Here is a 26,497-nt window from a genome sequence, read left to right as displayed (position 1 = left end):
AAATATTGTTGCAAATACTGCATCAGTTAATTCAGAAAAACGCTTGAACAGCCGTCCTGGAAACAAAACGTTTACCGAACGCAGCAGATTATTAACGTATGTGACCTTTACATTTAAAAGTTCAGCAACTTCAGTTCTACATAATAACCATGCAAGGCAATTAAAAGAAAATCATTTGACAAATTTTGCAACCAAGCCCAACAAGTCTGGGGATGCTTCCATGATAGAGTTGCTATAGAGCGAATGAACTGTGGTTTAACAAGACTGCAACACGTACTGATTGTTTCACGGTGCATTGGCTTTAATATTCCAACATCGGTTCCATTTCAGTAGTGTGTGTGTGTGTGTGCATGTGTGTGTGTGTGTGTGTGTGTGTGTGTGTGTGTTTGTGTGTGTGTTGGTTTGGTTTGTCTGTCTCATATTGTGCTGTGTTTTTACTATAATACATTTTTACTTTATGCATTTATACTTTAGTGTGTGTGCGTGTGTATGTGTGTGTGCGAAACACTTTGTAACTGTGTGTTTTAAAAAGTGCTATAAAGCTTTACTTACTTTTACTTACTTACGTACAACAAATACCCATGCCCAATGTAATGACATCCAGTACAATATTCTTTGTATTATATATATAAATATAAGCCTGTATATGTATATACAGTATATAGGCCTATATATGTAACTATATATTTTCGTTTAAATATAATTTAGTCAATTTGCTGAGAGGCTGTTAAGATAATTAAGCTGCAGTTTCTTGCGTTGTTGCATTAGACTGCATTAAAAGGTGTACAGCATCTGCATACATATAGCCTATCAATTACAGTATCAAAAAATAAATAAAAAATAGTCACCTCTGCTCTGACTATGAACAGTTTTACAGAGGCAATAGTAATGTTTATTGCAAGGCTAATGTACCGCATTACGTTAGTCACAAAGTGCTGAGGTATAATTTCACAGAGAGACAGGGAGACATGTCACCCCCAGTGATTTCACATAAATCATTTGTACCCCTCAATTAACTCCATGAAGTGTCTGCGACAATCTCACCACTCGCAAATGACGGAGAAACAAAGAGATAAATACGGCAGTCCATGGTTCAGACGTCACATTCGGTCACACTTTTGACAAATAGCAGGCCAAGCTTTAGACCAGTAACTTAATCAGGGGAAAATTTCCACTCAGCCATCTTACTCATTTCAAGTTTTCTGAGAGTAAAACACATTCCTAATGGACTAATAACAAAATAACATACATTAAAAAATGGTAGTATGTAGATTAAAATAATACTGATAGTTTTATATAGTGACTTCGGATGAACATTTATATAATTCTTACGTATGTGCTTTGAAAAGCCATAAAATAGTTAATAAACATCATCAATTTTTAATGCAGTAAGTAAAGCTTTATTTGTCTAGCACTTTTTAAAACACACAGTTACAAAGTGCTTCGCCGCACACACACACACACACACACACACACACACACACACACACACACACACACACACACACACACACACACACACACACACACACATCATATGCTACGGCATAATTCAGAATAAGGCCTACACTTAGCTTGCCCTTTTCTCAATACACTGTTCAGTTCAATATGTCATGTTGAGTCTTACTATTATGCAGCAATGTATGACAATTAAATAGCCTATTCCTAAAGACCAGGCTATAATTAAAACAGCTTCAACAGTTCCTTATAGATTCCTCCCCTAAAGTTGAAATTAAAAATATGACCTCTAGATGTAAATGTAAAGTAGTCTGTGCAAGACTTGTGAGTAAATTTAGTCAGCCTATAAAACTACAAAATCCAGAGGCTTCCGCGCTTCAACTCTCTTTCCGTTGATTGGTCGACAGAACATCCATTGTCGTAGACGTGTCTCGCAGTCAGAGCATCCTTCCGTCATGGCGTCTGTTTGGACTAAATTCTTCGTTCACCTGCCGGTCTTGTGTGTTTTCTTCCTCTTGCTGCTATGTCTGCCGCCGGGGGGAGGACAAAAGAAGAAAGAGGTAAAGCTTCATCCGCTTAAATATTTTTTTTAGCGAATATAGCTGTGCTGTAACGTAATGAGCATAAACGTTAGCTAGTCAGGATAGACAGGAAGTTTGTCGGAGCGACGTGCTGGTTATCTAGCTAACGTTTCTCTTTGGGGCTCAATAAAATAAACGCCTCTTGTATGATGTAACAACTGAAAGAGACACTGCTTACTAGTTGTCTTTTTACGTTACGTAATGGTCCCTTTCTTGTTTGGTTAAGCTGTGTTACTGTTCTGCATAATGTGTCAAACGTACATGCATGGTTAGGCATTGCAAGCTAATGTAGCTAACGTTAGCTAACGTTAATGTGTAACGTAAACGTCAGTCTACAGTATTCTGTAAGACGTCAATTTTGGTCTGGGAACACTACTAAAACATCCCACGTGTTTGCATTGACACTCTTATAATATTTTAGCTTCACTAATGTTGCTTAAAAGCATTATTTCGCTTTCGCCAATAAGGATTTTATTTTGAAATTCGTAAGTGCAGGAAGTGCTGTGTTTTACTTCTCGGTAGCTGACGTTAGACGATGCTGGCGACAATCTCACAATAACAACAATAGATTGCTGCATGCTAGCTGAATTAGGTTGTTGTAGTGCACCGGAATATCCTGTTACTACTGTTGGTTAGTGTGAGATACATATGTGCTTCTTTCATTGAAGTGCTGGGTATGGTGGCGTGGTTTAACTGAAAGAGAAGTGAAACGGAAGCTCTTCTGACTTGTTGGCTTGATCTGACATTTGTCACTGGGCTCAAAAGACGTCTGTTCACCTGCATCGTGTTGAATCGACTGACATTACTTTTAAATATATTGTTGGTTATATTATGTACTTGCTCTCTAATAAAAGTAATGATGAACACATATACTATATTGGTGATAAACTATATCCTTGACGTTCCGGGATTGCTCTGTTGCCGCCGGATTTCACTCATTTAGGCCGGATACCCGTTGCCTTGGGCTGTGTTGGCATTTTAAACTCCGGTCGATTTATGAGGACTATGGTTAACTGCTCCTCAGATCTCTGCTGGGTAAATCCAGCTAGCTAGACTGATCTGTCAAATCTGAGTTTTCTGTTGCATGACTATAATAACTTTTAAACGTAACGTGCCATGTTCCACCAAAACAAGTTCCTTCAGAGCCTATTTTGCAGCGGCACCACGGCTTTTCTCCGGTGCTGAGCACCGCCCCCAAGATGATTGTGATTGGTTTAAAGAAATGCCAATAAACAGAGCACGTTTTCCTCCCATTCCCAAATGCTATGTGGAGAAGCCAGACTCGCCTCCAGCGCACTTTGGAGGAGGGTCTGGCAAAGCGAGACTAGCCTAGGCCTAATGATTTATCATGCATATGGGGTGACATGTAACAGCGGATTTATATAATTTAGTTATGTGCTGCTGGTCCTTCCTGCTTTTTGTTATCCATATATATTTTTTTCTTTATTAAAAATAGGCTTCTAAAGATAATTACTGATGCACTCCTGAGTTATGACACATACTATTAATTTGAGTGTGAAAGTTCATTTTTGACCCTGGGAATTTGACAGAATTATACTCGAGTTCTACTTATTAGCTTGTCTGGAGTTTTCAACCATCTCACATCGACTGTGAGATTAGGCGGTCAAACTTTATTATTCATGACCTTTTGTCCAATTACACAACAGTTCAACTCACCTGCAGAGCCGTTTATCTCACACTAAACAGCTTACATGTCCAGTCACAGGTTTCATCTGTGTGACTCACATTTTGTGCCTTTGCTTGCATCTAACATGAGCACCATTTGTGTCTTTTACTCAGTCCAAAATAAAATAAAAAATGTGCGTCCTCATCATAGATGGTAATGAAGTCCTTACACTCTGTTGGGCACATCTCCTACATGGATTCAGACCGAAAACAGCCCTGCGATAAAGCAACACACAGACAGGATTTTACAACTCTGGAAAGTTATCACAACAATCACAAGATAAATCGTAGTTGCGTTATTTGTTGGCCTTTTTTCCCCCGAATATTCCTTCGGGGAAAAAAAAACACATCGGTCTGAATATATTCAAATATCTGTTCTTGTGTGTTATGTCCACAAGAGGGCAAACCAATTAGCCTAGGGCCTGACCGATATGGGCTTTTTGAGACTGATACCAATTTTAGAAGGGAAAGATTCACCGATTACCGATATGTTGGCCAATTTGAGCTGAAATGAAAATAGACCTTTTCTATGTGGATTGTGCAACAACTTTGCACCGATATATGACGCAAAGGTATTGTCAATCAATTCTAAGAATGATTTAATATGCGATTATTTTTTAAGCTCTTTGTCTTCTGTATTATTCAACAAAGACAAGCAATAAATCATTGTATAGTATGAACAACACAAGATTAGATAGATTAAACAAACTGTTCTTTCCTGGAGGCCAGGCCTGTATGTCATGATGAAATTAGGTGATGCATGAATTTATATGAGTGACATCTTTTATTTAACTACTTCAGTCACAGTAGTATATTGAGCACTGACCAAGCCTGGTGTAAACATTCATATGAAAGTCAGAAACAAATCACACAAACTAAAGTGCAGATTGCAGAAATATAAAAACAAATATGTGGCTTTACAACACGTAGTAGTATTTAGATTATTTAATTATTATTTACTGTAATAAACATGTAAACATGTGGATTGCACTTTTTAAACACTGTCTTTGAACTTTACTAGACAGTTAAATAAGTAAAAATATAGTATATACAGTATATACAACGGTGTATTTTTTTTCGGAGGAGCTGCCTCCAGCCCTTCCCCTCATGAAGTTGCGTGCCGCGTGCATGACAGTGTCAACGTTGCACTCAGAGACAGAGAGGCTATCGTTACGTTAGTAGCATGCTGCTGCTGGTCTTGCCGTGGGATTAACTGTACTAATATAACGTTGAAACAACGCGGCCACGCTGCTGTGAAAGCTCCCAGAACGTCATTTATCAGAGTCTGGTTGTTATCCCTCCCCCGCGGCATCCTCCGCTCCATGTAAGGGATAATCACCAAGAGGCAGGGCAATCAACAGTTTGATATGCCCGGCTTGTGGAAGGTAAGCCGTCCACAAGCCGGGCATATCAAACTGTTTATTGCCCTACCTTGAGGTGATTATCCTGTTTATTCTACTTCTTGCTTGCCAACATAATAAAACAATTAAAATACTTTAATAATTATGCTTTTTCTTATTCTTATTGCATGCTTAGTAAATGTATACTCTGTTTGAGTTCATCTCCCTCAAAAAGTAGTCCCCTTTAGAACTACGGTGAATAACGTTAGCTCAGCTGTAGCTAATTAGTTTCTATAGCAACCACAGTCGGGGTCAGTTGTCACTGTCAGTCTATCCTTCTGGTGGCTCTTCCACTCGTTGAAAACCTTGATAGAAAAGGCAGTTGCCTTTTTCGTGTTTGATTCAAGGGCCCCGTCTTCAATTGTACGCAGCTCCTCATCTGTTAGATCTCGGAAACGGGGACCCTGGGTAGGGCTGAACGATTAATTGCATTTGCGATAATATCGCGATATGTTAAAGCGCGATTTCCTAATCGCAAAGGCTGTGATTTGGTCACATGACTCGCGAGAGCAAATCAGTCTGCACTCCGCAGAGAAAGCATCAACTAGCACGCTAACACTATGCCGTACCTTGAGCTGATTTCTGTCATTCAAACAACTCTGAGTTGTAGTTTAAAACTTTTACAGCCACTTTAATAAAATGAAGGGTTTTATTCTGGTTCAAGTCCATACGTGCAGTTAATGGATACAGACACGCAGAACTCAAGGCTCGGTTGGCAACTATTAGCTAGCTCTGATTAGTGGTTAGCTCCGGTTAGCGGTTAGCTCCGTTATAAAGATATGGAATGGAGGAGCTGCCACTGAGAGGGGTAACAACCAGACTGATAAATGACGTTCGGGGAGCTTTCACAGCAGCGCGGCCGCGGTGTTTCAACGGTTTTATTAGTACAGTTAATCCTACGGCAAGAACACCAGCAACTAGCTAACGTAACGATAGCCTCTCTGAACAAGTGCACACGGCAGCACGCAACTTCACGAGGGGGAGGGGCTGGAGGCAGCTCCTCTCTGTGCACTGTAAAAAAAAAAATACACGTGTGTGTGTGTGTATACTATATTTTTACTTATTTAACTGTCTAGTGTGTAACTGTGTGTTGTTCATACTATAAAATGATGTATTGCTTGTCTTTGTTGAATAATACAGAAGACAAAGCTTAAAAAAATAATCGAATCGCAATATTTGGGAAAAAAATCGCAATTAGATTATTTTCAAAAATCGTTCAGCCCTAACCCTGGGCCTTGTCTTTTTCGGCCTCGTCGCTCTTTAACCAGTCCTCAAATGTCTTCCCTCCTCCAAATATATTAAAATTGACAATGAATTTGTCCATTTTTAAAACACTGTAATCTTTAGAACTACGGCGAATAACGTTAGCTCAACTGTAGCTAACGTTAATTAGTTTCTATAGCAACCACACAAGGCTGCATCTGATCACTAACGTTAGTTTAATAGCGTAGTTGCTACATTGTATCTTGCTCGCGAAACTATGTATCGACTGACCCTCCGATAGATTTCCGACACATTTTTAGAAACTTTTTTAAACCAGGTTTATTTTTACAATGGACCTCATGTTTGAAATTTCTGTGATAGAAAAAAAATACAGGCGGCGTATTGATCTACTATTTGATGACGCTGTGCTCAGTCAGCGGGCAACCTGCCGGGTTAATACCCTCCTCCCAGCCAATCAGAATCAAGCATTCTTAAACAAAGTAGAATAAGGACTTTTAACCAAGTCACAGTGTTGTTGTAATATTACTGTTGCACCACCTCATCTGCACCTTCCGTGCAGCTGACTTAGCATATGAATAGAAAAGTGATTGAGTGGACAAACTGCGGAAATAATAAATGATGAAATCCGTGGACAAATACATGACATGTGAAGAAATATTTTAACAAATAAATAAAGAATTGAACATGTCCACAAATGGGTGAAGAAAGAGCTGACGCAGTGGAAGAATAAACTAATGAATAAATGGACAGATTAACTGCTGAAAAGGCATTTGAAATGAGAGAGAGTGAATGAATAATTGAGACTGACATATTTGCCCTCCAGTTCGCTGTAAACACTTCTTCTTTTCTATCACTAATAACGATGGCTTGTGAGGTGTATGTATAATGAATGTGTCACAACCAGTGGAGTGAAGCTGTGCAAATATCAACGCACATATGCCACTTCTTGTAAAGTTAACCTTTACAAGAAGGACGTATTTAGCCGTAATAATTTTTTTTTTCATAGTTCAACACTGAAGAAGATACTAGTCTCTCATTCATTTGTCCAGCATTCTGCTTTAAATACATTTGTCTAGCAAAGCTTTGAGGGAAAAAGCCTACTGTAGTCTGTTGATGAATAAAACAATGATAATATAGGTAGGGCTGCCACCTCTTTTATGCTTATTCATGCTTAATTACTCATTTCCAAGAAACTTATGAGCACATTTCTGGTAAGCACAACATTTAAAGTGGTGCTTTTGCAGGATTAATTGTGGAGAAACTCAGTTTTACAGATGGTTAATTAACTACATTTATATTGTGCTTTTCTAGTCTTAACCACCTCTCAAAGAGCACAGCTCTGTCGATTACATCAACTAATTGATTAATCGACAAAATCATATAAGTGTTAGTCGACTAAGAATTTCTTTAGTCGAGGACAGCCCTAAATATAGGAGTTGCGATTTGGAGTTTAAAACTTATATTTTACAGTTATTAATGAACAATCTCCTATTTTTAACATGTTTTACCCAGGGACAGTCTGCTGACATCAGTGCTTATTTTCAGCAAGGCCTTGATTCACATTCACAGAATTACACCAGGGAGCTGCCCATTATAGCCACGGTCTGCTGTTAGGCACTGACTCAAGGACACATTGCATTATCTAATAAGTGAGAGCATTTCTCAATCATGTACCTAGCTAAAAAGTATCCAGCTATTATTGGTTTGCTTGGTATGAAGGAATCGAATCGGGAGAAAAGCATATCGCCCCAGCCCTAGTGTCCACCAACATTTGGTCCATCCTGTGTGAATCTGTACCAGAAGTAGCAGACAGGAGCTAGTCACACGTGCTACACTAGCACAAACACACACACACACACACACACACACACACACACACACACACACACACACACACACACACACACACACACACACACACACACACACACACACAGACACACACAGACAGACAGACATACTTCCAATGAGCCACAGGAGATATATTGAAGGGTTATAATGTGAGAAATGTTTTTCCCAGTTGCCTGCCTGGGGCCATGGCAAAGGGGAGAGGAGGAGGCGGAGGAAGATCTCATTTAGCTGGAAATGGACAAAATGGTGAAGCAGCATCTCACCAACTTTTGCTCTCCCTCGCTGCCCTTCGTCTTCCCCTGGCCGCTACACTAAACTGTGGGCTGTGTAGGGCTAAAGGTTAAAAGGTTAAGTTAATTAAAGCTGTCCTGAAACATTCAAACATTCAAATGCGTTTGTTACATCGATATTCAAAGCGTTGTTTATTTTGTTTGTCCTTGTCTCATTTCCTCTCTTTGGTTCTCTAGATACTGACTCATTGTGGTGAGAATGGCCGCTCCATAGTAGACGAGATCATGTCTTTATTTTACTGGTGCACTAAATTAGAGATGTCCCGATACCATTTTTTGCTTCCCGATACCGATTCTGATACCTGAACTTGTGTATTGGCCGATACCGAGTACCGATCCAATACCAGTGTGTCATATATTTTATTATGTTTTAACAACTGTATATTACTATTCCCTGTATGGATGTGATATGATTTTTATATCTTTGTTGTCAGTCTGGCTCAGGTTAAACTCTTTGTGAAACATGAACAAACACAAACAGTGAACACCACAGAACTTTCTTTTATTATCCAGTTTGACAGTCCGTTATAACGGAAAAAGAACGTAAATAAACTAATTTAATGTAGATTTTCTTTAGGGCTTTATTACGTGCTATCGGATCGGTGCATTAACTCCAGTACTTCCCGATACCGATACCAGCGTTTTAGGCAGTATCAGAGCCGATACATCTCTTCACTAAATGCATGTTTAGTCTGTGTTTGCAGTGTAGTGAGAGGGGCTGAGAGAGCGAGCAGAAGAGACTTTTGACATTAAAATAATGGTGCCAGGTGTCGGGTTCAGTTTTAATGTAATGTAGGATTTGCTATTGTTTGGCATTTGGATTTACTTCTGTTGGCTTCTTTTACAGTGATCATATTACACAGAGGAGCCGAACTGTTTTTATCTAGTTTCATTATCTACATTTTTTGGAGCAGAATTTAATACTAACTTCTTTAAGCAAGGACTGATGCCGCCTTCCCACTGGCACTTGAAATCAGCTCCGTAATACGCAATACGCCCAGCGGATGTCGTACTACACCGTTGAAAAGCTTCGGAAGCGACTCACAAAAATGGCAGAGAGACTGGAACGACTGATGAGTGTCTGAATGTACGATTCTCTATGACCTCTCTTATACAGATATATATAGAAAGGCTGCTGTGTGTAGAAAAGTTGCCCAGGACGTTGACATGTCACGTCGGTTAAATGTGATATAGCGGTATAATGTCAATAGTTCGATGTCTGTTGCTAGCTAACCAATTAGCATTAGCAGGTTTGTTTCAGTACCATAGCAACGCTAACTTCCGCTGGAATTGTCGGATAGGAACCGTCTGTAGCCTTTCGCAAGAGTTCAATTTTTTGAACGCATCCGGATGACCAACTGACACGATTTTTTTTCGCACCGCACTCGTTCGGACCCAGTTCTGGACCCATTCGCATGCAGTCTGCGAATCTCCATAGGAAATGAATGACTTCCGGTCATTTCGAAGCCGTATCGGAGCTGATTTCAACTGCCAGTGGGAAGGCGGCGTTAGCCATTCAGGGGTTGCAATTGCTTTTATAAAAGCCTTTTTAGTGAAGTTTATTCACACTTTCTTTGTCATACACCAAAATCAAATGGGACTAAAACATTGCTGGACTCTAGTGAAATCTAACAAAGGCAGCAAGGGAGGCAACACTATAAGTCTTCTATAGTAAGGAGCAGTAGAACATTTCTTTGTTGCATTAACAGCGCAAAGAAGGAATCCTTAAAAATGTAACAACATTGTTGTGTCTACGCCAACTAATGAATTCACAACTCTGTCCCTGCATTCTGTCTTGGTAATTTCACACAGGCGGCTGCTAGGCGGCTTAAAGGCACAACAATCCCGTCTTGAACAGGCTGTGTGAAAGGGGCTAATATTACTGTGCAGAAGATAATAAAGTTTATTACGGCGTGATCATTTATGATACCAGTCTAGTGTTGCTGTGGTAATATCAATGGTGAAATCCATAAATCAAAACTTGATGTAGTGTAGGACTCTCTTTAAACTGCAATTAAGCATAAATCTGGCTTACATCTCTTCTTCTTGTCTACATGAAATCACATCTTTTGCAAATCATTTGACTGACAGTAAGGTTCAGTTGAGGATGGGCACCGTGGCTCTTTAGCTTAGAGGGCAGAGTAAGTCGTCTTGGTAGTCTCGCTGCCTAAGTTTGCGCTAAAATTTCGGATCGGCACAATACAGCACAACTCTTTGCAACAAAGTTGTCTTGTATCTTGCCAATGAAAAATTGTATTACTGTCAAAGCCAGTAAGAGCACTGATAGGGTGGATAAATAAACATAAAAATAGAGTCTGAGAAAAGGACAACTTAAGGAAAAAGTTGAGTTGTGATTGTGACAGACATGGGGGAAGAAATAAATACATTTAAAGAAATAACTAAAAAATAATAAAAAGGTAGAAAAAAAGTTAGGGCAGTGTAAAGCCCTGCCTTTCTAAACCCTGCTATACGCCCCTCAGGGAGTGGAAGAAATAGTCATGGAAAGAGAGAATATTTATATCCCTTCAATACTCCCTCGTTCATCACCCCAGCTCTGCTAGATATTATATCTAGCTTGTGTTGTGTTTCTGTCTTAAGGCTGACTACAGCACAAAGAAAGAACCAATGTAAGCACTTCCTATACCTAGGCCTATGGAGTCAGGGGAGTAAAGAGAGAAAAAATGTCCAAGGCAGCAGGTCTGAGGAGGAGAATTATATATCTAGAGAGTTATATATCTACAGAGAGATAGAGATTTCAAAGTAGTGGGCTTGCTAGCACACCCAGGGACCAGTCGAATAAGTGGATCGGAATAATAAGAGCCTGCAACCTCTGCACGCTGAGGCCCAATAAACTACTGGCTAGGCGCTTCAGGGCATAACCCAAGCCACTCGCTGAGTTTAGATTGGGGCTTATGAAGCTAAACACTGTGTAAGTGCTATTAACTCTTGGTTTTCTGTCTGACCTGTTCATCGGAGAATAAACCATTGCTCACAGTTCACACAGTCTTTGCCCATGGATTTTATAGTACAGTGCAAGTATACTCTGTGAGAAGAAGCTTTTCCCACTAATTGCTAAAATTACAGTTTAATGCATTCGTTTTTGCCATGTTAAAATGTAGCCTATATGATGTGTTAGATGTATCTGTTTCAAAAGGAGAAAAAAAAGCATGATCAATCCTTAATGCTATCTGGGTTTGTCTTTACCTTTCTGTGTGTCTCCTACACTCCAGCTGTATCCACTGTCAACACTCTCACAGAGAATTCTCTTTTCATTTCTTATTTTCCTTTTTTTTTCCTTTTCCATCTACTTTATCATAGTCTCGTTTATTTCTGCCTTTTATTACGGTCTTTCGCCAAATGGGTCTTTGGTTTTCCTTTTTTATGCATGCATGCTGCAGCTATCGATTATTTTAGTAATCGAGTATTCTACCGATTATTCCATCGATTAATCGAGTAATCGGATAAGAAATACTTAGTAAGAAATACTTAGTAAACAGCTATAGTAAATATTTATTATTGCTGTTTACTAAAAAAAAGGAAACCTGTCTTTTGTATATATACTTTTGTATATCCTTTTTTAGAAAAAGCAACATTTTTTTATTGCCAAATTCCAAGACCCTTAAAAAAAAGTATATTTTTGGTGGCCCAAATGTTAATATTTTTCACCCCCTTCCCCTTCTTGCCTCTGGCTCTTTGCACTGGATATGCAAAAGAGCTGTTCACTAACCAGAGGGTAAATGTGACTGTACAAAGCTTACAGCAGGGCTATTCAACTACACTGTTCTGGGAGACACATTTTCAGAAGCCTAAAGGTGCTTACACACCAACCAGACGGCCGACCGTCGGCAGAAAAGGCAGTCGGACTGATCAGTCGGGTCCCCGAGGTCCAAAAAATGCCTCGAAACACACTGAGGCGACGCCGACTTGAGCGTACGCTCTGCGCGTGCACGAAACGTAATACGTCTCCATAGCAGCAGGCGGCGCTTCTCTGTATTGTTTCTATTAACAGTCTATGATTGTTTCCCAGAAAATGAAAACCGGCAGCTGATTGGACGAACGCGTCACGTGGGTCTTTTTTCTCTGGAAATTCACAGCCAGACTTTCATGGCGGCTTGTTCAGAATACGATCTCATATTGTACTAAAATAGTTCACCGAAACGTGTTTCTGAAAACATTTTAAGCGAGAAATAGGCCATGCAGTTGCTGAATCTGTCTTCATTTCAGATCAACAAAGGTCAGTTTAAAAGATTTTCGTCAGATTTTGAGCGGCTCATCCACTCGCCATTTCCGGGTGAGCCCCGACTGCCCTGTCTCCGACTGAACATGTCGGGTCGGCCAAAATGAAGGCCGATGTCTCCGCAGACACACCGAACAGACTCGAGTCACCGACCTCGCCAGACAGTCCGACGGCCGATAATCGGCTCTGTGTGTCAGCGCCCTAATACTGAGTGATGAGAAAGAATAAAGAATGCAGACATCACCGGCATGATGACATCATTCACGTGCATATTAAGTGGCCATGCTGGGGGGGGGGAGCCGGTTTGTCTCCGGCAGCAGCTAAGTTTCCAAAGATTAGTAGCAAACCGTTACGTTTATTACCTTGTGTCGGGTTCGCTCCGTGGAATGGATGAGTAGACTGAATGTTTTCTACAGAGATGATGTAGCAGCATGTTTGCAGCTTAAAATGATCCCAAACTTTCTGTTGTTTTCTCTCGCCTGTCTCTTCTCTTAGACCCTCGCTATTTTCGTCTTCATTCATTTGTAATCTGGGTCGTCAGTCTTGTGTCCACAGAAGCGTCAACCTGTTGTGCGCTAGTAATAACCCTCCGTGCGGAAACACAGTGAGCCGTACAACCTTAATTACGTTGACTTAACGAAGCTTCGAGGCAAAGGATTTTGCTTCGAGGATTTTTTGTAATCGAATTATTCGAGTTATTCGAGGAATCGTTTCAGCCCTACATGCATGCCTCACTTTTGTTGATTCTCACTGTCCTCTTTTTCCTCATGAAAATGAATGCGAAGGATTCAAGGGTTCAAGAGAGATGAATACTGAATCCAACCCCCTTTCCCTTGTGTGTTGCCAATACAGCCCAAACTGCAGCTATAATGGTGCCATATTTTGCACAGTGAAATGTTTCAGTGCTCTCCCAGTGAATTCAGGGGTGATTTGTTTAGATCTCGCTCATTAGCCGTAGTCATCTGAATTATTGATGCAGTAGTGTCAGACCTGCTTTCCCGATGACTGATGGCCTGTGTTTCCAAGTCATTTTCCTTCTCTGTTATTCCTCCCTCTCCTCCTCCTTTTTTTCCTCCCCTTTCCAACACTTCTATAACAAATTTTATGAGTGGCAAAATGACTTCCGTCTCTTGCTTTCCATCCCCCTGTCCACCCCTTTTCCCTACTTCTCTGTTCACCTCTTAATAATCATGTGGTGTCATGAAAAGATTTCTCTTTTCTTTTACCTTGTTCCCTAATTTTCTCCTCCATCTGGTCCTTCCCTTGTTCTCTTTGCTTTCTTCTTCCCTCCCCTTGCCCCTTCCTCCTAACTTTTCCTGACATTTCTGAAGCTAATTTCCGGGGCCAGCCCTATTAAGTCTGAGAGGAGTGCAGAATGTTTCCTTGTTGTTGTGAACATGAAGTTCTCAATGTCATTCATCAGCGGTATAGGCACTTGCTCCTTCTGAATTGTCTTTCTCTCTTTTGCTTAGTATAAGCTTGCTTGCTTAGTATTATGCGTGCACCGGACCGTTACCTCCGTACCTTGACGTTTTGGCATGAATAGACCCTAGTACAGCCCTAGTAATTACCATGTTTGTATTGACCATTTGGAAACTCTGATTTTGTTTAAAAGCTCTGACATATCCCACGTGGTGCTGCAAGTGCCTAAAAAGCATACATGGATGTCACGTTAGCCAAAGTCAGTCGTTCAAGGCAAAATTCCCCTTTTGGCCTATCTGCCAAAAGCTTTTAAACTAAAAAAAAGTTACCGGCCACAAATATATTTCTACCAGCCATGAAACTGAAGAAACAAACACACAAGCAGGTCCTATGAGTTGTCTACCTGTGCGCTGCATTTTATCGCTCACTGTATTTGCATTACTGTCATAAAAAGCCAATCTCTCCTCACCCCCTTATTGTTTCGCCACACTGCAGACTCTCTTTCCCGTTGTGTGAAATTCTCCTCTGTGATACCCGGCTCGATTACCCTTACCAGTGCGTAACCGTAGCAACGGTAGACAGCCAGGGTCAATTAAAGAATTGCTATACAGTTACTGACGGTCATACGTTGCATTCCGCCACCAGTGTGCACGGTCAATGCAAAACAAAAACTCTGGTCAATTAGGGCTGTGCAATTAATGGAAATTTAATCGTGATTATGATTTCGTCTCCCAATGATCACAAAAACAGAATAATCGGGGAAAAAATGATTTAGCTCATTAGGTTTTGCAAGTAAACTCTTATTTTCTCGTGTTCTGAGTGAAAAAAATAGTTTAAATAGGAAAAGTATTAAGGTAAATTTCACAGTTAAACTTTTTCCACTGTTTTTTTAAGAAGTCAACGAGTAATCATGTTAAATTATCGTGATTTCAATATTAACTGAAATAATTGTGAATATATTTTTTTCCATAATCGAGCAGCCCTATGGTCAATCAGCTTAACTAGTTGAAGTACAGAAGTAGGCCTATTTCATCAACCTGCCAACTTCTTTACTTCTTTGTTTACTCGCCAGTGGCGGGTGCTAATTTTGGACCCTAGTTCAAGGTAATTTAACCCAAATTTAATGAATACACTGTTATATTGTCAACGCATGCTGGGCATTAACCCTAACCCTCACCCTCACACAGCTCTACAAATGTCTTTGAGTTGAACCCTTGCAAGTAACATGGGGATCTTTCACGTTTCTACTATCCATCTCATATGTCATGAATATAATGTAAGTCTCTGTCAGTAATTGACTCTCTTATTGACTTCTGTGTAACGGAACTGAAACAGGCTAAAATCTCAGTGCTGTCTGCCTGCTGTGTCAGGACAACTAATGCTGAGATAGTGAGACCTTTTGGTTTCTCCAGAGGGAAATGTTGCCATAACAGTACTCTTTCCTTTGCCTCCCTTCTCTTTCTCTTCTCATCCCATTTTTATTTTCCATTTTATTTCTTTATCCCTCAACTTTTCCTCCGTCGTCCTCCATGCCTCTACTCCCCCCACCCCCCACCCCCTTTTGTGACAGTCCTTGCTGTATAGCTGATATGAGGTGGCATATTATCCCACTGTGTGTGTGTGTGTGTGTGTGTGTGTGTGTAAATGTGTGTCTGTCTGGCTTCTGGCTGATAAAGACGTCTCACTCTTATCCTCCCAGACAGACCTGTGTCGCTGTGACGGTTCATAGGCCACACACAATCTCACATATAAACACACAGCTACACACAGAAACGCACAACACGTTAATACGTATGCACATACGTACACACAGTCTTCTTCACTATGTAGGTTGTTAGATTGAAAGCCATATAGTGGAGCTGTGTGTACATGTTGCCTGTCACAGATATCTGATGATTCTGTCTTATTAAACTCTTAGTCTTTCTGCTTCACTGGCAGAAAGCCTGTTAACACTCCGCACAGGGCTGAGTGTGTGTGTGTGTGTGTGTGTGTGTGTGTGTGTGTGTGTTTGTGTTCCTTTGTGTTTCTCTGCGTGATAGAGAGGCTGTCATAAGACCGGCTTATTGAAAACACTTGTCATGAGAGGGTAAGTACGGACGAGAAAAGGGGGAGAGAGAAAGTGAGATAGGCAGATTTCTCTTTCCAGAGTTTTGTCTTGCCTTGTTTGCTGCTGTGGCCAGAGTGGGACCTTGTTAGGTAAAGCTACACCGAGAAATAATCATGCTAGTTATGAATTATTGAATTATGTTAACATAGCATTTTGAAAGCATTTATTTTTTCTTGGGAATGTCAAGTAATCACCGCGGCCTCTCTGGTTCTTCTCCTCCTCCTCATTTGCTCAGTCAAACACAATCGCACCTGGGAGATGTTCGACCACAGTATTATAGATGCAGCTGGAGGAGGAGGTGGTGGTGTGGTGTGGGGGTGGTAAGGGGCTGACATCTCTAACTTCTAGACTGCGTTGATTATTAAGGTTGAAAAATTCATCTGAAAGTGAAAGTCCCAAAAGAAAAAGTTAGAAAACTGCTCATCCTCCTCTGCCCGATTGCATTGAGATTTATTATGAATTACAACTCTGTCTAAGCTTGCCTGTCTGACAGGTTATCTATGGCCCCAAAGTAAGTTATTAAATACACACACACACACACACACACACACACACACACACACACACACACACACACACACACACACACACACACACACACACACACACACAGAGACAGAGAGCAATACAGTAATATAACATGATGAACTGAAGAGTTTAGCATAAAGCTGTAGTCAGGATAAATGCTAAATGCCATTTTGTGTTAGACCTGGCCTCTTTCTCGCTTCCCCTCAATTTCTCACTTTCTCTTCCACTCCTTTTCTCAATGCCTGTTTTGTGTTTACGGTTTTAATTCTTTTGGAAAGCAATGATGCATTAAACATTTTCTGGCAAAAAAATGATGTATAAGCCTACACTCTTATCCCAAATTAGTTGACTTTATTAGAAATTAGCGTGGAAACGCGTTGCTTTAAACCATTTATGTTTTTACACAAGGTGAAACTTAACAGGTACAGTTGTATTAACAGAACAGTATATTGATGCAGTAGACAAAATCAGGTTTACATTAGTAGTCATAGCTAAAAATCTTTAGTAAACATACATTATTTTTCCTGGAGTAATGTTTGTATGTTAAGTTAAACATGCAAATAAATATATAATATAAAACAAAACATTACTTATCACTACTAGAAACATTATTTGGTCATATACATGTTGTTTCTTGTCCTTTTTATAATATAATGACTTTGAGATTAATGCATTAAATACATTTGTTTCAACAAACTTGAAGGAAAAAAATTCTACAACACATTTCAATGTTCCAATATATTGTGGCGGGCTGCATGGAAAGATTCACTCAGGAGACAAACCATTCCATTGACACTGAACACATTTACTGCCCAGAGGCCATCAATCCCCACCTGGGTCTCGGTCATGGTAACACCAATAAATGTAGATAAACATGAACGCTAAATCAACCACACAACACTAAAACCCAGATAACATAAATGCACACTTTAGTTCTGTTAATGGTTTGGCAACAGAAAATCATTAAAACCCACTTAAACTAGGACAGGGACAGTTCAGAACATAGTCCTGCTGGCTGTTACAGTGTTTTAATTTTGATTAAATAGTGCAGATTCCATCGGGGCCCTACATTAAGTCGGTGCTAAAAGCTGACTAGAGATTGGAAATTTTTTTTACAATATGTATCAACAGAAAGCAATGCTAAGTCTTTATATCATCCTCCTCTTTGTCGGATTTATTGCTAATGGAAAATAACTGGATGCTTGACATCCCTATTTTTTCCCCAACCACTCATAGTTTTTGGCAGCATAATTACCTAAGGTAAAATTCTATTTTAAGGCACCTATATGAGTATATCAGCAATCAACTCATATCGCATATTGAAATTAGTAATACTTTCTCTTTGTGGGGAGAGAAAAACCCATCTGGGTGAGTCATTGAACTAATCTAGCACTTTTTTGTCAGACCAAAAGCTTAAGACGTGGCCACCAAATAAGTTTGAATAGAATAAATAAAACCATATATGCAAGTAAGTTACATTTATTTATGTTTTTATATATCTTTTGAACGTTTCAGAAAAAAAGCTTTAGATGGACACAAAAAGAAATGAGACAGACAGACTAGACTCTGTGAAACATAGACACATACAAACTGCAATGTAAGATTATTAAGCATGGTACATGCCAAAAAGCACTATTTGAGCTTGTACTTCTATAAACAAAATAATTTTTATCTTTACATTTTCAGCTGTCCTTCATCAAATGTTATAACATATTGTTTATAGGAAATATATCTAATCCTACATACTGCACTCTGCTTATAGTTGTAGGCAGCATATTTACCTGGGGTAAATTTCCATTTTAAGGTAACCCATGTGGGTAGTTGTTTCCTTTGCACAGTCAGGTATACTTATGGTATTTTGGGAAATTCTCCTCAGAAGTGCATCTAAAGCTGCTTTTTCTCCATGTGTAATAGGTCTAGTGAGACTGAATGCTCACCTAAGCAGAAGCAAATAATAAATGTGAATGGCTTATAAGGCTAATTAGAAGCACATTAAGCTCACAGTTATTAGGCACTAATACTAGTGTTACTTCCAAAGGCTAATGAGGTAGCATACTAGGCCAGTTACACTTGTATTTCTGTAATATGCTTATATGTTACATTGTGCATTGTGATCTTGACCCTGACTTTGACCACTAAAAATTATCACTGCAGGCAGATTGGCACAGTCTGCAGGTGCATAAAGCTAAAAGACAGAGAGAGATTGGTGTAAATGGAGGGTTCAGAGCTAAAGGTCAGACAGTAGTAACACACTGCACACCTGGGAAGCAAAAAAGAGGAAGGCTACTGACCTGGTAGTCTGACAGGCTCGCAACTTCATGACCTTTACTGAGCCCAAGCCCCTCACTTCCACATTGTCTCTGTCTTTTGCTTTAGCCAGCAGTCACCACCTTGTCTCTCTGTCTCATCTTAAACTTCCCTTTTTTAACAACAATTATTATTAATACTGTTGGCAACAGCAGTGAATTCAGGTTAGTCTACCATCTGTACTTGGAAACAAGCATGTGACTGCAATTTTTTTTTAAAGTTATCTGCTGAAAACAACAGCTCAGGAAAGCTATACATATCCTAGGCCTACTTTTACTCACTTACTAGGCACTAGCTGTTGCTATATTTTCTGACGAAGGCTACAGGAAGCCATATATCCTTCACAATGTTATCATTACAATTAACGGACTGGTGCGAAGCTTGTGAAGCTTAGACAGGAATTATATTTTTACCACTTACACAACTTTAGCTCAAAGTGAAAACTGACTTTGTACCCTGGTTGTTAATGGAGATTAGTGGCAGCTTGGCCACGATTATATGAAAAAGAAAAAAAAGATTAGCACTGTAATAAGCTTAACCCCTGTGTGTGTGTGTGTGTTGAATTATTGCAGAATTGAGGTAATGCTCGCCTAAGTCTTACCTTAAAACTCCTATTTCATTGTGGGTTACAGAATTTGTCTGCGTGACTAACTTTCCTCCTCGTCTTGTCCCTCAAAATTGACCGCATCTTTCTAACATACCCTTTTTAGTCTTTCCATCTTGACTCTATTTATTGTGTTGATGTAAGATGGATTAAAAAGGATGCGGTGGTACATTAAGCTGTGCCTCTTTTTCTCTTTTCTCTGCAGTGCTGCTTAATACCGTAAGACCACCCACAGCTGACCCATGCTACCAAAATCACTAAGCAAGCTGAATGCTAAATTTCATTTCATCATTTTCTCATAAAACACCGTATGTTTGAAGATAACACTTAATCAGGCAGATGAACACTTATTTTGCACACACAGGCACAGTGAGAGTGGGACCCCAAACATGCAGAGCCTTGAGTTTGTGTGATTACTCAAATACTCACGGATAATTCTTCCCTGAGTAACGAGTTGATAATTTTTTCTTTTACTTAAGCCTACTTCAGAGTGAGATGAAGTAAAGATAATAAGGCATGGAAGCGATGAATTGTCCTTGTGTCAGGAAGATGAAGGAGCACTCATATTGTCTTTGTGTTCTTTAAAAAGAGAATAGCTCTTTGCTACAGCCAACACATCTCTAGGGCTCTATTTATGTTCTCCTTTTTTTAAGATTCCTAGTAGTTTTCAAGCTGGTAAATACATTTTTCTTTATTTCTGAAGTTGGTTTTGATTTATTTTTTTCTCATACTTTGGCCAGAAAAATATAATGTTGGTTGTGGTGGGCTTTCTAAAGTGTAATTGTTAGTCTTGACCTCAATTAGAAAAGTTACTCTTTAGTCAACTAACTTATGACACAAATAAACGTTTTGTAAAATGACCTCTGGGTTTAAAGTCAATTCATCCCATACATGTCTATCCATTGCACAAGCCTTGTGGAGTAGTAACATGGCTTGCCTAGTTTCTTACAGTTGTCTCCCTGGTGCCTGGCTCAAGGATAAAACATATTTTGTTGCACGAGACAGAAAAAACCTCTCTTACTTCTCTGCTATGCAGTAGTTTTTCTGCCTAGCCCCTCAAGGAGTTAGAATTTTTTTTTTGTTCAAATGCTGCGATGCACTTTTTTTTAATAACATTTTCACCTGATGTTGACTGCTGTAAGCTTTTATAAAATTCCCCCAACAAATGTAAATCCTTGAGGAAACAAATTTACACACAAATTTGTTTTGCTTTGCATTTTGCCAGATAATCATTGGCTCCCTTTATAACATGCTTTTGGCTACTAAAAAGAAGAAAAAAAAGAAAGAAAACCATTTTGTTTGTTTTGTGTGTTCTGGGATTATTATAGAAATGTAATAGTGATGCTTGTCTGGTTGTTGGTGCCAAGGCAAACATTGGGTATGTGACAACACTAAAGCTGTAACCATTCCAAATTTTGCTGTGCAATTAATTGTCTCAGAAATAATTGCGATTAACAATATAATTGTCTCTTTCAGTCAAATTTAAAAATATGTATTTATTTCTTTTTCGAGGTCTGAGATCTACCGTATCAGCAGAGCAATCACGTAATGCACAGCAGGCTATGGTGCAGGTAGATTATTTTCTGAAATATAGTGACTTTATTCTTGTAATAGCCTATTATCTCTTTATTTTTCTCAAAATATCACAACTCCTCCAAATCACAGAGAGCACAGATGGGATATATTTTGAATGTGCACAAAGTTTTGAACATGAGCAGTAATCTGGCTCAAACACATCTGAAATATTACAGTCCAGGGGTTTATTAATCCATTAAAATGAATAATGTATCATTGAGGTGAATAATTGTCATGTGCACATTTAAGAAGGTTACTTCCTCAACAAAAGACGCAGAAGAGGAGGGAAGAGTAAATGATGCTAGGCTACATGTGTGCTGACTCAGATATAATTAGAAAAGTCGATCTACAGGAGAATAAATAGCAATACAGAATGCCTGAAAGCCTTATTGTAATATATTCCATTATGTTTTTATATTTGGATTGTAATGTATGTTTCCCTTTACATAAAGATATTTCCAGCATACATTGATTCAGAAAAAAGGTAAATAGGTGCATAAAAATTCACCAGAATGCAGGAAATGAAATGTTTAATGCTCAAAATTTGCTGCTCATAGACTACTTTTTTTTTTTTTTTTTTTTTTTTTTTTAAAAAAAGAGACCCCCACAAAGATGAAATCATAATTTGAACCCTGGTTACAGGCCTAAACAACACTGAGACTTTGGACCCACTGCACACTGTTGCCTATTGCATTTATCAGCCCAGGCACAGCCATGAAGACTTCTCCACATTTGTGCATTGGTAAACATGCATGTATGGTTTGACTGAGCTGGAGCTTGAAGAATGAGTTTAGTATTGTACTGTAATACCAGCATAAAATATTGTTAGGCATATTACGTACAATCCCCAACCTGAAACAATAGTAGTTTTACGTCAGTGCTCTGTCACCATATTCTGCTGTTTTAATCTCTCTCTCTCTGTCTCAATTATGTCTTATATACAACTACTGTTTTTTGCCTTTTGTGTCTTTTTCTTTCTATATTATTTTCTCTCTCTCTCTCTCTCTCTCTCTCTCTCTCTCTCTCTCTCTCTCTCTCTCTCTTACAGTACTTGTAACTTTCCCTGGTGATTTTCCTCATTTTTTCATCCTCCCTCACCTGTTTTCCTCTTATTTTTTTCATTTACTTTCCACTCATCCCTTCATCCCTTCAGCTATTGGCTTCATTGTGGTGAGCACTATAGTAACCATATGCTCCCTGAGTGCTGGCATTGACTCCCTATCGTTTTTACAGTACGACTGGCCCCTTTATCTGTGTGTCCAAGCCCAGTTTTTATTGGGATGCCTTTATAACAAAGTCAAACTGCACTGATGCCCCATAACCCAATTGGAGCTATGTGCTTCCCCTGAGAAATAATATCTGCAAAGACGAGGTCAAGTAGAGTGAATAACCAATTAGCCTTGGTATTCTACTCTTATTCTGTGACTGATAAAATGTAAGTAGATTCTACACTCTTTAGTTTTTGATGGTTTAAATGATTACTGCTGTTGATGTAGTTTGGCCACTACAGTGTTAAACATATTTTCCCATCTGTTTCTCTGGGGAAGGTGAAGGAACAAGCTATTTCCGGTATTTAACGGTCTTGCTCAGCCTGTACAGATTAAAATAACCAATTAAAGCTTTTGTTGTTGAATCCACTAAAGAGCAACTCTAGAAATAGATAGGACTAAAAAAAGCAGTACTTTTACATTAAAACATGTTATGTTAACTTAGAGCTCAGAAAAGTCTTAATGAAGTTTGTGGTATTAATTGAGTTGTCTTATTATTTTATCAATGTGACAATTTAACCTAGCCACCCACACCCAAAGCATATTGTGTTTACAACCTGATCTCACAGAATTTCGTGAAATGAACACGGCCCCTTAACTCAAAGTCTGTGGCAGTTTCACGGAATCGCAAAAAAATCCGTGATGGGCCCATGGAAGAATTTCGTGAAATGAACACGGTCCCTTAAGTTAAGGAAAACGTTGTGGGTGGGCTTACGTTTCCATGACACGTGGGACAACAACGGGACTGTTGGGTTTAGGAAAACAATAACGGGACGTGGGACAACAATGGGACGGTTGGGTTTAAGAAAAGAAGAACGGGATGGTTGGGTTTAGGAAACGTGACACACGGGACACGATCCCCGGTCTCCTGGGTGAAAGTCCTGTGTTTATATATATTATATATATATTTCACCTTTTATTTCTTCTACAACGTCTCCTACTAACTGGCATTTAAATCATCTGAAAAAGTTAACTTGATTAAACTCGCAGACACCTAAACCAACAAACTCAAAAGACTTCGACAGGCACCCCAGGCGAAGGAAATGACAGAAGATTTAAAATGTCACACCATGTGCCTGGGAGGTTTAGAGAGAAACTGTAATCAAAAAAGGGCTGACAAATCTTTAGATATTCTATAAGCATCACTGAGAGAGAGACAACCGCTGGCGCCAATGGGGAAAAGATAAAAACTTAAATAAAATCACCCAAGGGTGATGGATGGGAAGACGCATGGACAAAGGCAGGGGAAAAATGCATTAATTTCAAATAATTATTATTAGGCAGATAAGCTGACAAATCTCCTCCCCCAACCTCTCCACCGAAAAATCATGATATTTCTGGGAATCGCAGATTATGGGCTGACAAATATGGAGCTGGCAATATCAAGCATGTTGGTTTGATTCAATAGAGGTGAGAGATGGAAACAATAAGTCTGACAGGCAAACTGACTCAAACAGACACACAATCCAAATATGTGATGGGAAACTGTTCTTTCCCTCCCTTGATGAACAGGATTTCACTTATAGCATCCAATGTTGTGCGTATGATCTGCCAGCCAACAAACAAATTGAGGCAAAAAACATGTTTGTGTTATGATTGTAAGTGTGGAGAGATCACTGCACTGTCCCCTCCCTCTCCTGAACTCCTTCCCTTTCCATACATCTCTATTCTTCCGCTTCATTTGCTTTCCTCTTCATTCATTCATTATCTCACTCTCATCCCAAATTTAAAACTATTTTTCTCCCAACACTATATGTATTTTGTACTACATTTTTCTTTAACCTCCCAGTTACCTTCTTCCCTGCTTTTATTCATTTAATCATTACCTTCTGTTCCCATAAAAAAAAAAAAAAAATCAAAATTCTGAGTAATGTTTTTCTTTCCCTTCTCATTTGTTCTGCTCTACTGAGTTTCGTGTGTGTGTGTGTGAGTGTGTGTGCGCCCATGTATTTTAAGTATTTTGGTTTAACTCAACACAAAGTTACCAAGTCATCATAAGGACACTATGATTAGCTGAAATTGACGTGTTATATGTTTTTGTTGTTTTTTCAAAAGGACGGTGTTTTTGTGTGTGTGTGTGTGTGTGTGTGTGCATGCATGTGAGAGTGGGTGAGAGATGAGTCTTTGTTCCTTGTTGCACGAAGCCAATTTCCAGTAATCCCCCTTACAATGGGAGAATTGGAGGAAACGGGAGCGGGATGGCCAAAGCAGAGATCCATTCACTTTACAATAGACTTAAGTTTGGACCGCTCAGAGCAAGGGATTGTGGATTGAACAAATAGTGTTAGCTTTTCATAAGGAAGGTTTGCAGATCAAACCCCTGGCTGGCTGGGGAAATCTTGGCTGTCCCCATCTAGTAACTACATGGCACTTAAAGGTACAATGTGTAGGAAGGGTTTTCAACACTAATGGCACCGTAGAGCAATGTCAATAAGCAGGTCTCCATACGTATATGTAGCATATAGAAGGTTCTTAGCATGTTATGTCACAGTTAAAGGTGCTCTAACCGATGTTGGGTGACGTCACTTCTTGTTGACCTTCAAAGTATTGTAAAACAAAACGGAGGCTAGCTCGCCCCTCCCTCCTCCTCATCCCGTCCCCTCCCCCTCCTTTCCTGTACACTAACCCCCCAACCCCCACCCCCAAATCCTTCTTGTCGGTTATTGGCTGGAACACTGTTTGTTGTGTTTGGTGGTGCAGGTTGGCGCAGTTTGTTTTTGTTGCCGTTTGTGGAGTCTGGGCTGTCTACAGAGACCACGTTTTTTTACAGTGTGTTCAGGGGACAGGCAGCTAGCGGACAGTGAGGAGATGTTTGCTGTATGTGACAAAAAATGTTGTAGCCTAAAAAACGCGTGACATCACTTAGAGCACCTTGTATTATTACAAACAACCTCATGGGTGGGGGGCAGCGTGAACCTCACCTGCCCTTGTTATGCCCTTATCACTAGAGAGTGAAACACATAATGATCACTGCCTATGAAATAATATCCTCTCCACTTTCTGTCTCCAACTTCTTAGATGGCTTGCACTGATGCTTATCAGGTTTTATATGGTTCATTTTTGTTAAAACGTATGTTGATGTGACAGTGTTAAGTTGCCAAACTATGTATCTGCACTTGATTATGTGCCAAAATTGATTACTGTTTAAAACTTTGTTTTGATGTTCAGTTTTAGAACTCATCTCTCCCCCTCAGTAGTAAATAGCGATGGACAAATGTTTAGTTGAAATCAAGGAGCATGTGCTTCACCTCTGCAAATAAGTTTTGTTTTTGTATCTTCAGAGATGTTTTATTTAATGCTACATACATTTAAATTTTCATGATAGATAGAGATGAACTAAGGGAGAGGATTGGGATATGTCAGGAAGTGCCATCTGTGTCTGCTCTGGCTGCAGTGCAGGTCAGCTTTTAAAATACGTAGTTGATTAATTACCTGGTTGAGCGACTCAGCTGAAACTGTCCAAACACCTGCGTGCCTGCTTAACTTCACTAATTAAACAACTAATTGATTATTTGAGTGACTTACTGACATCAACTTACTGATTTACTATTTAGCTGATTTGCCAACTAAGTAAATTAACGGACTGACCAGCAGTGTTGGGGTAGTTAAAAGTAGTGTTTGCTTGTTACTTCTTCTTCTAAAGTAATCCGTTACTTTACTTAGTTACCCCTTAGTTACCCCCAGTTACGTTACTGTAATGCGTTACACCCAACACTGCTGACCAGTACTGCTGACAACCTGCCGAGGGACTGATGGTTTAACAGTTTTTGGGCTGACTGGCTGGCAGAGTGACAGTCTGATTGACTAACTGCCTGGCTGATAAACTAACCGTCTTCTATCGTGCCCTCTAAAACCTCTTACTGTGTGGTCATCAGTCACGAGTCAGTTCTGCCTTACGCTCCATGTGTCATCCTCTTCCCGTCTCTTATTTTCTCTCCCTTCATCATTTATTTCCCCCT

The 26,497-nt window shown here is 39.5% G+C and overlaps 1 protein-coding gene across 1 annotated transcript in view; it reads left to right on the top strand.

The window, feature by feature from the left end:
- The first annotated feature begins 1,839 nt into the window (after window positions 1-1,839).
- Window positions 1,840-26,497, top strand: part of tusc3 (tumor suppressor candidate 3) — an 83,212-nt gene continuing 58,554 nt past the window's right edge. The window contains exon 1 of the mRNA XM_031289033.2: window positions 1,840-2,018. Coding sequence (XP_031144893.1) covers window positions 1,914-2,018 — 105 coding nt within the window. The 5' untranslated portion in view covers window positions 1,840-1,913. The remainder of the gene's footprint in view (window positions 2,019-26,497) is intronic.

This window comes from Sander lucioperca, chromosome 4, assembly GCF_008315115.2.
Source record: "Sander lucioperca isolate FBNREF2018 chromosome 4, SLUC_FBN_1.2, whole genome shotgun sequence".
NCBI classification, from domain to species: Eukaryota; Metazoa; Chordata; class Actinopteri; order Perciformes; family Percidae; genus Sander; species Sander lucioperca.
Note: the sequence above shows the minus strand (reverse complement) of the source record. Positions and strands in the feature narration are given on the sequence as shown.